Raw genomic sequence first — 13,329 nt, forward strand, 5'->3', positions numbered from 1 at the left:
ACGGTACCCACTAAATAAGAAATTAACTTTAAAAATTAACTATCATATTGTCACAAAAAGGTTCATAAATTTATATGTACAGGGAATTGTTTTTGTTTTTAGAGTTGTGCATTTTGACCTTTACAACACTTTGAAAAATAGGCCCTAATATATTTTATCGTGGTGGGAAAAGAGCAGATGCATTTCACACAACCAAAACGATCTAAACCACCCGTGAGGAGCAAACAAACATTTCCCCACAGAAAACTGTTCAAATTGATCCACAACCAATGAAATGGCAAAATACGCTCCACAATTAGAGTGACGTTATTAATTATAATAGTACAATGAAGCTAGCTAAATCATTTTTTAGGCATGTCATATGTGAAGCTAAACCCCGAAACCCATTTTAAGTAGATTTTCTATTAAATATCCAAATGTATTACGGACCTTCTAAATCAGCGATTCTCAACTGGTGGGTCGCGGACCCGTTTTTAATGGTTCGCAGGCCTTTGCCTGGGAAAATTAGAATTAAATTAGAATAAACAGCTGGCTGTTTCGTTTTTTCATTAAACTTGTTTACGTATTCTGTCTCCATACTATCTCAGGTTCAAACTGCACCATATTTTCATTAAATAAATTTGAGAATGTTCCTCGATTTGAGTCGCGGCTTGTCATCAAGGGGTGATGGTGCGTCCCAGAGCCAGACCAGTTGAGAACCACTGGTCCTGAATAAAACTTTCCAATCGCTTACTCTGTTGCCAGGCAACCACATGGCCAACTCAAGCAAGGACGGCTAGTCGAGCACCGACTGCTTGATATCATGATCGTAGGCAGTCTATCCCGGTACAGGCTCGATTTTTCTGACATCCTTATTGATTCGCTTCGCCTGGCTCTGAGTCGGCTGCTGTCAACCTGTCCCCTGTTGGCGTTAGCTAGCTTGAATCCGCGGTGATATCCTTCAGTTATGACTTTTAACAGTGCTTTACCTCAGTGACATCAAGCCAGTTACTGTATTTACGTTAATTAGCAACATCTGTTGAGGACCATGGGGCTTCCGCAGAGCTCGTTTTTGTCGGACGGGGGAACTCACAGTGGATATCATGTCCACGGGGTACGTATTGCAGCGCAAGGTTAGCCAAAACCTTTCCATGGGTGTGTCTCTAACCGTACAGCTAATTTGGTATGTCTCAGTTGGCATGTTTAGCCGTTTTACTTTGCTTATTAGTCCTGGACAAATCTCGCTGCATTTATCAATGAAGAAACACCGCATTGTCACCTTAATCCGGATGTGTCGCGACTCGTCAGACCTTTAACGGTGTCTCATGACGAGGTGGCGTTTGTTCCCCACCCGGACTGTTGTTTAGCTTTGCTAGACACTGTATTTGTTCAGGAGCGGCTCACTCCTAGAACCTGACACCAGTACCCGGAGTATACATTATTCAGCTGAGTCAGCTACGGTTACATATGCCGGTGCTACCACAGTGACACGGACCGAGCGATTCCGCGTTCAGGACCAGAATACGATGTTCACATTTACTGAGGTCAGTGAAGGTCTCGCGGTACGAAGCCGTTGAGCCTGTCAATCACTCTAGCTAACTACGGGAATGGGTGGGACCATTGAGGAATATGTGTCATAGGTCATGTGGGTCATATGGGTCTTCATTTTTAAAGAAGAATGGACACTGCTATGAATTCAATGGCTTGGTGACTGGTCGAGCACAACCAAACATTAAAATGGGATGGACATGCAAGTGGAATGAGTCTCCGACTCAAGTGGGACAGTGAAGTCAAGTTCAAATATAGGTCAGATATATAACGTTTTTTTGTGTCTCCATGGAAATGTAGTTATTGTGTTGCATTTTGCACACGTGGGGACGGAACAGTGGAGCTGTCATATGAGTTTAGATTATTTGTGTATGTTTGTGTTGACACTAGGGGACACTGTGCGCTAGGCTCTTGTCATGGTGGGGGGGCGTTTAGGTAGCAGATGTGTGCAAGTGGGGAGATGCACCAGAAAGGAACATGGTTTCTAACACAGCAAAGGAAACGCAGGAAATGTATGTTTGAGACCACAAAATAAAACATCCTAAACTGTAAAGCGTGACCGGACATTTTGCATGAGTAACAAACTGACTCTCTCCCCAAATTCTCGCCAATTCAATATCTATAATTAACAGAGAGGGAGGGGGGACTCTAACACGGTACCCCTTATCAAATCAGCTGTACATCCATGGCCAACCTTCATGTGTTTCTATCATATTTCAGCTCCAAGAGGAGTCGCCGGCTCGGAGGGCGGGTCTGGAGCCTTTCTTTGACTTTATTCTCTCCATCGGAAACACGCGACTTGTGAGTGAACTCCTGTGATGCTATGATGTACATTGACGTCTGGCATGTGCACTTACAATCAATGGGCCTACATGCATCCTACGACGGGCCCACTGCGTACTAGTTGGAGGGCTAGTGATGCTACAGTTTTATGAAACACATTTATCTTGTTTCTCCAGAATAAAGAAAGTGACTTGCTGAAAGATCTTCTAAAAGCCAATGTGGAGAAAGCAGTCAAACTTGAAGTATTCAACTCAAAAAGCCAGCGGGTGAGGGAACTGGAGGTGATACCCAGTAACATGTGGGGGGGTCAGGGTCTGCTGGGCGCCAGCGTCCGCTTCTGCAGCTTCGAAGGAGCCAACGAGAACGTTTGGCATGTTTTGGTAAGTCATGTCCAGCCTAATACGGGTTATTCTTTAACTTTCTTTGTTTAACTGACCTGGTCTTAAAACAAGTCAGTTTCCCAGCTAGCACCTTTTTTCTTTTATTAATTTCGTGAGAAAAGACCAGGCGCCGGGGATCCTACCCATTGATACAGTGATATACTTACACTCAGTATACTACACTAGGATTGGTACTTACTAATTTACTACTGCGGCATGGAAAAATTCTCTGTGTTATGGTCACGTATGGTGATTTTTAAATATAAATGCCTGCATAATCATCCCTTTTTCAGGACGTGGAAGCTAATTCCCCTGCTGCATTGGCTGGCCTTATCGATCACGATGACTTCATCGTAGGAGCTGACCAGGTGTTGCAAGATGTATGTTTTTCTTCAATTTTCATATTATTCATTCAAATATAATAGTATACTCGCATTCATGGACAAGTATGATGCCAAATCTTAATTTGCTGTCCTTTTCTCCCGGTTGCAGTCAGAGGATTTCTTTTCTTTGATTGAAGCCAATGAGGGGAAACCTCTGAAGCTGCTTGTGTACAACACTCAGACTGACCACTGCAGAGAGGTGGTAGTAACACCAAATGGAGCGTGGGGAGGAGAGGGAAGGTAGGCAGAGATCTCCTCTTAACATGTCAACTGTAGTAAAGACACGCTCATCATTTACACTAACCCCCCCTTTTTATTTTGTTCCTCTTGAACCATTAGCTTGGGCTGCGGCATCGGCTACGGCTACTTGCACAGAATCCCGACGCGTCCGGCTCCGCCTCAATCCACCGGCACAGACGACGGTGAAGAGCTGGTTGCAAGCGGCCACGCTGAGGTAAACCACTTAATCTTCCCTAAATGTCCCTGGGAAGTTACATAGTTCTTCCCCTTGTCTAAAACACAAGCTCTCTCTTAGCAGGTGCCTCCCAGCGCTGCAGGTCGTCCCTCTGCTGTCCGTGAAATCGATTTAAATCCAATGGAAGGAGCCGTGCAGGACATGCGTGCACCCTCGTCCACTCAGCCGGCCGTGGACTTGGGTAATAATGTTTCAAGAATCATTCATTTGTTTTAATTGTCGGATTTCTTTTGACGTCTTTTTTCACACAGAATGAAATGTGTGACTTGCAGATATTTCCAGTGGATCCAAAGCGGTGACTCCAGACGTGTCGGACACGGTTTCCACCAACGACACGGGCCAGAGCTCCATGTTTGCTGATTATGGAGATGACTCCAGCGATCCGTGCAGCTTGGGTAAGTACTTGAAGCTGGATGGATCAATCCCATGTTTTCAATGCCGGGCTTGTGGCGCCTGGGGGTCATTGAGTGAATCAGTTCATGAACTATTTTCTACTTTTGTCGCGTGACGTGATACTTTTGTCACAAATTTGTGAATGATTTATTCATGAATATGATCTATATCCTGTGGTCCAACGTTTCTTTTAACCCCTTGTTTGTTCATGTATTTTTACAGATATATCATCCTTTGACCAAAGACCTTTATCCCCAGAGAGGGAAGAAGAATCTGACCCCCGGGAGGCCGAGCAGAAGGAAGTCACCCACCAGATCGCAAACACTTCTTTGAGCAGAGAGACCGGGGACGACCTCGCAGGCCTTGAAGTCGCCACAGAGGACCCGAGTGACGCGAGTATCCCCGAGGTGCAAAATACCCGTTCTGAGCCCTCAGTGAATGTCATAGAGGAGGAGACGGCTGCGTCACACTGTTAGGATGACCGGAGCATCATAACTGGTGATTGGTGCATAGGAGGGGATTTAGGATGCTTACCATGTGATTGTAAGTGGCATCACTGGCACTTGTTTAATTTTTAAGAGTTTATGTAAATCCAGGTACCATTACTGCATGCTGAATTGCACATGAGAGATGGTTTGTACTCCATGAATGTACTCCTTAATTTAGTCATCGTCTCAACATCATGCAGGATGAAGCCTTAGTTGAGTCTTAGTTGCTGTCTAAAGGCATCCTAGTTTGCACTAAAAAGCCAAGGGTTATTCATATTTTATTATATAATGTTTTGTCTGGTCCCAATTATCACCTGCTGAATAGTCTGAATCGCTGTTAGAAGAAGTTTGAGCTGCCGTCCACGCAGATCCATCATGTTTCCCGTTGGATGCTTTTATTTTGGAGTTTAAGTACCTGTGAAAAGATCTTTTAAACCTCAGGCATTTACCATTTAAGCCACTTTGCCTTGCGTCTCATTTTAAATACCTGCCTTTCTTGTGTTTTTTTTTTTTTATACACATAATCCCTTTGTATAGAATTTTATTCAATTTTATGGATGGATGGAACAGGTTTTTTTTGTTGTTGTTTTTTATTTGAAAGAAGATGCTCAAGAAATACCTGCTGTAGTCAGATGTTTTACTCTATTGGGTGTATGCATAATATGACTGACTGTAGTTTAACCACTGTGAAAAGCTATTGCACCGGCTCACAGATATCCTGAAGTAGGACATGCGTATATTTACAACATAAGAAATATGTTGCCGTTACTTTATGCTTCGAGCAGCAGGTGTCAGCAAACTCCTCATCATGGATCCCGACCAGGGAAGCTTCAAATTTCCTCAGAAATGATTAATCATATCAGAGGTGATGAATGGAGACATAAAGCTGAACGACGTCTTTTACAATAGAAATCTCATCTTCATGAACTCTTCAGGGATTTATTTGTTCGATCTAGCGGATCGGAAGCGGCTCGCGTCACTGAGGGGAACGTGACGGGGCCGATACCTCACTGACCCAGTGACGCGATGCATCATTTCGTCCCATTCATATTTCCCAATGCTGCATAGATTCAGCTTCGGCAATATGTATGCATACCCACTGGGCTATATGCAGAATCAACCATTAATTACAACACACATAATCTAAATACCTCTGTTTGTATCCTTTGTAATTCTATATCAGAACCACCAAATATTGGTGAGCCCCAGAAAATGCAAAAAAAAAAAGAGAGAGAAAAAGCTAAGCAGTGATGCTACAAAAATAGAGGGGGAGTACGCCTAAATATTTTACCGGGGCCGTCCTCTGTCGAGGAGGGGGATGGGCGTTGAGGGATGAGCAAAGACGAGAAGGAGAAGCGCTTGGTTTTATCCAGCAGAGAGTGAGCGGCGCTCTCACAAAGCCTCCCTCTCGCACACCTGCATGTGTGTCAAATGCAGGATTATGTTTTTTCTAAGATGAATATGCAGCAGCTCAGTAACTTCCACTCTGCTCACCCACTTAAATGTAATGTTGGAAAAATAAACGCCTCAAGCTTCTCAAATCAACAGCACACGGCGGCATGTTTTGTCTTTTTTCTCGTTTAACTTCTCGTCTCGGCGTGAATACTTTGTTTTATGCAACATGGATCTGCAGCTCTATCAGAGGGGGAGTCAAAAGCCAGCAGCTGCTCCCGTGGGAAGCCACAAGGTGAAATACAACGGGGGGGGGGGCACCTCAGGAGGAACATGCTTTGCCTTCCTTCCCTTCCTGAGGCTGTTTTTTTGGAAGGACACTGTGATGCAGATGAACCCACTTGTCAGCTCGGCTTCATCTCAGCTCGGCTCACAGGCACCAGCATAGTGCCTCGTTGCCTCAGCCTGTCGTTGCAGCATGACAAATTGTAGAAAGGAATAACTTAAGAAGAAGAGAGGGATGGTGGGTGGGTGGGGGGGTGAAGGGAGAGGAGAGAGAGACACCGACAGAGAGAAACGATGATTGTTTCCCCCACTGTGGACACGCATCTCCACTTAAAAGTGCATCTGGCCTGAATGATGGCGGGTCGACGCAGTCACAATTAAACGGTTCCATTGGCACGCGTGGAGCCTGCAGGGAAAAGACTTTCATTATAGCAATTCACAGAGCCTGTAAACGGACTTGTTTACAGGCTTTGTTGGTTCATATATGCGCACGGCCAACTTTCCAACCTTTTAATCACACATATTTGCATGCAATGTGGCCTGTTCCTGAAACCTGGGAATGATCTGCTAGCGCCGTCTGTTACACCATCGATGTGTATTGGTCCATTTAAATTCATGCATGAGGTTCATCATTCTGTGGAGGTGGATTTCATCTCCTGCGCTCATCATCAGCTGGCTTTAAGGTAGATTCTACTGATGCAGGAAACACTTATTTCCCCCCAGGATTCATTTTTCATTGGTTTACTCTTACATTATTGTTCAACACTTGATGTTGGAATTAAGTAGTTAAGTAGTTAGTAGCTAATGTTGACTATTGTTGGAGATGAGATGCCGAAAATAGGAACGCAATGTTGACTGTTGGTTCTCGCTGTGGTTTTGTGGCAGAGCGCCAGCAGGGCTCTGACAGCAGATAAGGATTCCATTGGTTTTGCCAAAGTATTATGTCATAAAACAAAGTGTTTCAACAAACTTTGACCCGTTAGGTGGTCATTGCCCTTGATCTGTGAATTTCAAGGCCATCCATCCAATATTGATCAAGACATTTCACTACAAACCTGAACACAGTGACGGCGCTAGAGGAAAAGACGGGGGATGATTATCTGGGAACCATGAACATGAATATTGTTTCGATCCGTTGTGTAGATTTTAAAAGTTTCCACTGGAGAAGAACAACTTTTGATCCTTTCCTGCAGCTAGATGAAAGTCGATAGATCCCCGTCATCTGGGCACAACGAGTATCTGTAAAGGTTCATGGCGATCCATCCAACAGTCGTGGAGAAATCTTTCCTTTCTATCCCTTGAGTTACGCTGCCAGTGTGGAAAAAAATCGACTTCCAGCAGGATAATTTGATCTGAAGGGCAGTTGTGCCAGAATGTTCACGCCTCTGACTCTCTCTCTCTCACTCGTCTTCCCGGCCTTAAGCAGCAACATTGCTGAGACCAAATGTTTAATCTATCGCAATCTGGCGACAACAGAGCCAGAGATAAAGACAGACAGAATGCAGCCGCCGGGTTCGGAGGTTTCAGACGGTTCCCTGAGTTATTTTAATACTAATTGCCCTTCGGTGGGGGGGGGGGGGGGGGGGGGGGGGTGGTGAGGAGCTGGCTCACATTGTTCTAGTGTCAGCAGGACCCCGCTGATGTCAAGTCTACAGCCATCTGCTAGAAGACCTCACTTTTATGGACGCCCATATTTCCTTTGCTGCTTTAGAAAATAGTCACCCAACGTCTTTCAGATTTCTCAAAAATGAGGTGGGCAGTTTATTTGCGTAAAACGTAACCATCCATCCATCGTGACGTCAGAGTTCCAAGGGATAAATAACCGATAATGGAAACATTGTGTTCACAATTGAATTCTGGACCCAGATTGCACCAATTTTCCTGTCAAATGACTCATCGTCCACTTTAACGGCACTTATGTCCAATCGTCCCTCGATGAGCTTTGGCTCCGTGTCTGCACGTGTTCATAAGCAGGTGATGGTGTCCGAGCTTCACAAAGCAGCGTGTTTTCCGCTTGCGTCACCGTCGGGCCTGAAACAGGCGCCCACCCAGGCGCTGGAAGGGGGGTAAACTGTGTCAGCCAAACCAAAACACAGGCATCTTTTTCTCTTGTGGGAGAGACGGATCATTATATACATTATAATATATATATAAAACAATTTTTTTTATATATTAATAAAAAAAAATTAAGAGCACAGGGCTACACATGACGGAATATATGTCAGCAAGTTATTCTTATGTAAACATCTAAAGCTTGATGGAGGCAGCTTTTGCTGCCGAGCCTCTGCGCTCCGGCTCCGTGCACACATTCACTTGACAAAACCTGAGCCCCCCGACATGGAGGACAGCAACAATCACGCAGTGTTTCTTGGGGAATAAAAATTGTACAGACGCACACAAGAGAGCCAATAAGTACAATGACCAAAATTACAGTAGCTGTGGGGGGAAATGTGCTTGACCGTTAAAGTGAAAATGTTATCGGCTTCGCCCCGGAGCCACAGTCACCAACGATAGCTGAGCTGCACAAACAGCAATTCCCTTTTCTGTAATTACTTTGCAGAGCAGGAGAAGATGGCCGCCCAGCTCTTCTCCTGCTGTGTGAAAGCCTCACGTTCCTCGTCCTCCTGCTCCTTCAATGACCCGGCTTCTGTTAAAAGCTCTCCAACTCTGCCTTCAATTGTGTGCCTAATGCACATCTAGGCCCATTCGTTACGGGATCCATTAAATCACTATCAGAGTTGACGCGTTAGCAATGTATCATAATTATACTAAACGTTTAAATGGACACGTGTAATCCCGCATTGTGTGTCCATGGGGACGAGAGGAGGCGGAGACGTCTGGGTTTTTTTTTTCTTGTGTGCAAAGCCAATCCATAAACTGCAGACTTTATTTACACAGTGAGAGGCAAACAGAGCAGCAGGTGGGTCCAGGCCGCCACCGCAAGATCAGAACACACACACACACTCAGGTGACGCAGGCTGGTCACTTATCTGCCGGTGAGTCAATGCCGGCTCCTCCTGTCAACAGCGGCCCCTCACACGCAGGAGTCGGAGGGGGCTTTGGGTGTGTGCGTGCATCTGGATGCGTGTGAGTGCGTGGCTTTCAAAGCGCTGTGCTCCTCCGGCGTCCTCTCTGACCATGTGACCGGATCTCTTGGGTCTTCAGACCTACACACAAACACGCAGAAGAAGATACGAGGCACGAGAAGCAGCGGCTCACTGATGTCATTTCTCCGGAGAACATTGTGTTCCCTGCATGCGATTCACAAGGCTTTGTCACGCCGTAAAGAGGTTAATTAATGTCTTTGCATTAACCAAATCACTCTCTGTCATCTTAATTGCTCCTTCTGTCTGGTCTGCCTTGGTGCAGAAAAGTTGCGTTGGCACATCTGGATTATGTAAAAATAAAAGAGAAAGAAATATGCATGATTTGATTCCCCTAGTTTTAATTAAGGCACTATGATAATAATATTTCTGTCATGGAAACAAAGTGTTCTCCCTTGAATATTTTATATAATGTCTCTATCTCCAACACACAGTCACTTGTGGTCTAATTGATTGCATTGTCTCCCGTTCCTATGGCAACTGGAAATTACACCAAGGACACAATTACAGGGTGCCGCAAGATCTCTGAACGTTCACGAGATTGACTTTTACCCATCCTTGTGCCTCCTTCACCTATTTTTATTTCTGTTGCGCTTATCTCGATTTTGCAATTGCTTTTTGAGGGACCAGCTGTTATACAGCTGCAAAAAAATGCACACTGTTCTTAAATTAGAACACTGAGGGGGGGGAGCATTGTTGAACCTCAAGGTGTTCTGGAGCTGAGATCCAAGCAGCACGATAATGTCGCTCATCGTGTAGGCGTGACTCCACCACTGCGCCCTGAAGTTAGCCAGCTGGCGGCTGTTGGTTCATCTCGTTCCTTCCAGTTGTCATTTCCAGGCAGCACGTAATCTCCAGTCAGCGATATGTAGAGTAAATCTCCACTTGTTGTTTACAGCTTCCAATACATGCGCTTGTGCAGCATTCACAGCTATGTGATGTGTTCAGAACTCAGAATGAATTCAGACGTCTCAATGAAGCTGTGAAACAAATTTCAATAAAACGGAAAAATGAATCTACTCTTTTTGGCGTCTTGAAGCTTGGTAAGATTCATTTCCTCTCCTTTCTTTCCTTCCTTCCTTCCTTCCTTCCCGAGTCAGAGATCACAGTTCATGCAAAATATTGTCAAACTGCACAGTAACACAAGTAACGGAGACACCACAAATATGATACTCGCTACACAGTGTAAAACTTCCCGCGCTGCTTTGTTGCGAGTACATAGTGTTGCATCGCTAATCCCATCCTTGGCCTCATTTGGCATCGCTGTGTGGCGACCTCTCCTTCCCCTCTCTGCTGATCCCTCGATAACCTCCAAGAACTGCGTGCACTCGAGTCAGAAACAATCAATCGATGGAGAAGGCTAAGTAGGATCTGTTCGCAGTAAGTAAAGGCCTCTGGCAGTTTGCAGCCGTCTCACACCTGCAGCAGTTGGATGATTTTGGTTCAGAAGTTAACAAGGCGTTGATGACTGGAGACTAAGGGAAAATGTGTTTTTTATAAATGAAAAAAACAACAACATTTTAGGCCTTTATCATCTTCACAGCCAGCCACTAAAAGAGATATCAGGTTCATACGTCTGGAAGTCATGACTTATGAAATAGGTGCTCCATGTAAATTGGCCCTGTGATTGGATTTGTCCTCTCAGATAACGTTGCTCTCAGACTGCTGTCGGGGGCTTTTATCTTCGCCCACCATTCAGTGGGGGGTAAAGGAGACTTTCATCTGGTCTGTTGATTTAATAATAAAATGACTGTAATGTCCGCTCGCGGCCACACAGACGTGGAGAGTAGATGAGCCATATCTGTGGCCTAAACAATGAAGACATTTACCAAACAACTAAACTATCATAGCTAGAGCAAAAAAAAGAGAAATAACTTTGATTTTTTTATTGTCATGTTTTTACTATGTACAGTACCAGTCAAAAGTTTGGCCACACCTTCTTCTTTAATTCAATGACAGGGTGTGTCCAAACTTTTGACTGGTACTGTTTGCCCATTTAATTATATTACATATCACGAGCCGTTTCAATCTCGATTTGATTACGTGTGTACGGATCTGAAGATTCTGATTGTGCTCAACAACATGTGCTCTGCAGAGGAACAGGCAGTGATGAGCTGCCTGGTGCTCAGTGCGTAATTCAGTACATTAAACCAAGTGCATGAGTCAGCTTTCCATGTTGTCACTCACTTTCTCTCCTTAATCCCTGCAGATCTGTGACGAGAATAAATAAACATGTATTAAATTTAAAAACGAGCGGAGGAACAAAAGAAGTACCCTGCAGATGAGGGGAGACAACATACACATGATCAATGTTTTATTGATATTTCATAGAACTTTATTGATATCTCCTTTTGTTGCGATTTGTTTACATATTTTTTGGCAGCTCTTGCAAAAAAATCATGAAAACAACAAACAACAACTAACTTTTCCTTTCGAAAGTGCGACGCAACAACATTTGCAGAAACTATGTCTGCAACGAGCACACGAGGGACTTTGGATCGCTTCTGCTTCGGGGACAAAACGCAGAGTTACTGCTCTCATCGATCCCGGCTTCTTACCTTCTGTTCGCTGCCGGTACGATTCTGCCCGCCGGCAGCCTGGTGATCGGTGGTTATGTGACATGGAGCTACTCACCTGGCCCGTTCATCTACACACGTCACCATTCCACACGACTCATGCCCCATAAAGTTCTCCCTCCCGCATGCTCCTCCTCTTGCTCCCTTGTCTCCCTCTTCGTAAGCACATTACTGCAGGACCACGTCCACACTCTGCCCCCTTTTTCTCTGTTTCATTGAATAATTTTCATGCAAACAGTAAGCTTTGGTCTTGAGATGAAAATGTGGCTTGTTATTGAAAGCACAATACGGCAGCGTGACCTGATTACATCACCGCTGTGTGTTTACCCTGTTCAGTAGCCGGCATGACTTATTCTCTGCTGAGTTTCATTTCTGTGCTCCATGGAGTCCCCGAAATAGCACATCGCACTTTCACTCTCGCCATTCAGTCTGCCTGGCTGCTGTGATGACAGCTGCCTGGTCGCTCAAATAGAACCCTCTTCCTCCCCCTCTTCCTCCCCAAGGGAAAAACAAGTAAGAGAATAAGACAGCAAGAAACCGGAGGATAACAGTTGGTAGGGCTCGGATCTGTCTCCATTGATCATGTGCTCACATTGATTCATGATACCAAGAGGAGTGCCAGAAATGAGGGCAGGAAGTGCTTGAAAAACCTCTTCAGCAACACTTCTTTGTGTTGGTAGTCGGTACCAGCAAGAATCCTCTCTAATGAGGCCATGTGGGGAAGAACTGGGGGATGAATCCACTAATCCTCCTCAGACTAGCCGACGGAAACAATCACTCGCCGAGCAGTTCTCTCCTCCGGCAGGAGGGTGACTGTGTATGGGATCCAAATGTTCCAGTTCTTACCTTTTGAAATTCCTAATAAGCTGTTTTAATTGCTACTGAAAATGAATACTCATCTTCTATTCCCTTTAACAATAACATTAACATAACAATATATTGCCTTTTATTCACTGGGAAATGCTGCCATTGACCTAATTCAGAATATTCAAGCGGAAATATACTTGCATGAGCCATGTCAAATTTGACTATTGCAATGTGAAAAGCATCTTCGAATGAGGGCTTTCTATATAATGTAGCTCAAAACATCCCAATTCCCCCTTTTCTTTTTGTATTTGCTCCACTTCCATATGTAACCGCTATGCGTTGAACATTAATGGGTCAACGGGAACAACTTGTGTCGTGCAAACTGTCGGCAAGGCTCGCTCCGTGTGACATCGCCCATCTCCTCCTGCTCCATCTGTTGGTGCAAAGGAAGTGCGCTACGTCGCTTATCCATCTGGTAACAGAGCCGTAAAGATAATGCCCTTCAACGCCGGCTACACGGCCTCGCACTGCTTTTCCTTAAGCTTTTTTGCCGTCCGGCTGTGAGGCAGACACCTGGGAACGACAGCCGTGTGCTCAGGTGGCCCTTCGGTGACTCGTAGTAATCGGGGCGGTGGAGGATGCGTTGTTGGAGGCCTCAAAGGTCAAAATTTACTCGACCAAATGATTTGCATCGTGCATTGAAATTCTACTATTGTTTTGTATGATTCATGTCCTT

The 13,329-nt window shown here is 44.9% G+C and overlaps 1 protein-coding gene and 1 long non-coding RNA gene across 3 annotated transcripts; one reads left to right on the forward strand and one right to left on the reverse strand.

Annotated features, from left to right (window-relative positions):
• The first annotated feature begins 690 nt into the window (after window positions 1-690).
• On the forward strand, window positions 691-5,979 carry LOC120811923 (Golgi reassembly-stacking protein 1). 2 transcript variants are annotated; one of them, XM_040167677.2, is made up of 9 exons: window positions 691-1,093; window positions 2,248-2,328; window positions 2,487-2,690; window positions 2,984-3,070; window positions 3,183-3,313; window positions 3,413-3,527; window positions 3,612-3,729; window positions 3,821-3,943; window positions 4,164-5,979. In XM_040167677.2, the coding sequence occupies exons 1-9, from the start codon at window positions 1,028-1,030 to the stop codon at window positions 4,415-4,417; spliced, it is 1,179 nt and encodes a 392-aa protein (XP_040023611.2). In that variant the 5' UTR covers window positions 691-1,027; the 3' UTR covers window positions 4,418-5,979. The 2 variants fall into 2 exon arrangements, with proteins under 2 accessions (XP_040023611.2, XP_040023610.2); XM_040167676.2 differs by having other exon boundaries at window positions 743-1,093; window positions 3,609-3,729.
• Window positions 5,980-10,568: 4,589 nt separating this feature from the next.
• LOC144390220 (uncharacterized) lies at window positions 10,569-11,909 on the reverse strand. The gene is made up of 3 exons (XR_013454304.1): window positions 11,769-11,909; window positions 11,398-11,421; window positions 10,569-10,678 (listed from the first exon to the last, which is right to left on the reverse strand). It is a non-coding gene; the product is annotated as an uncharacterized LOC144390220 (long non-coding RNA).
• Between the last annotated feature and the right edge of the window lie 1,420 nt (window positions 11,910-13,329).

This window comes from Gasterosteus aculeatus, chromosome 21 (assembly GCF_964276395.1).
Source record: "Gasterosteus aculeatus chromosome 21, fGasAcu3.hap1.1, whole genome shotgun sequence".
NCBI lineage: Eukaryota > Metazoa > Chordata > Actinopteri > Perciformes > Gasterosteidae > Gasterosteus > Gasterosteus aculeatus.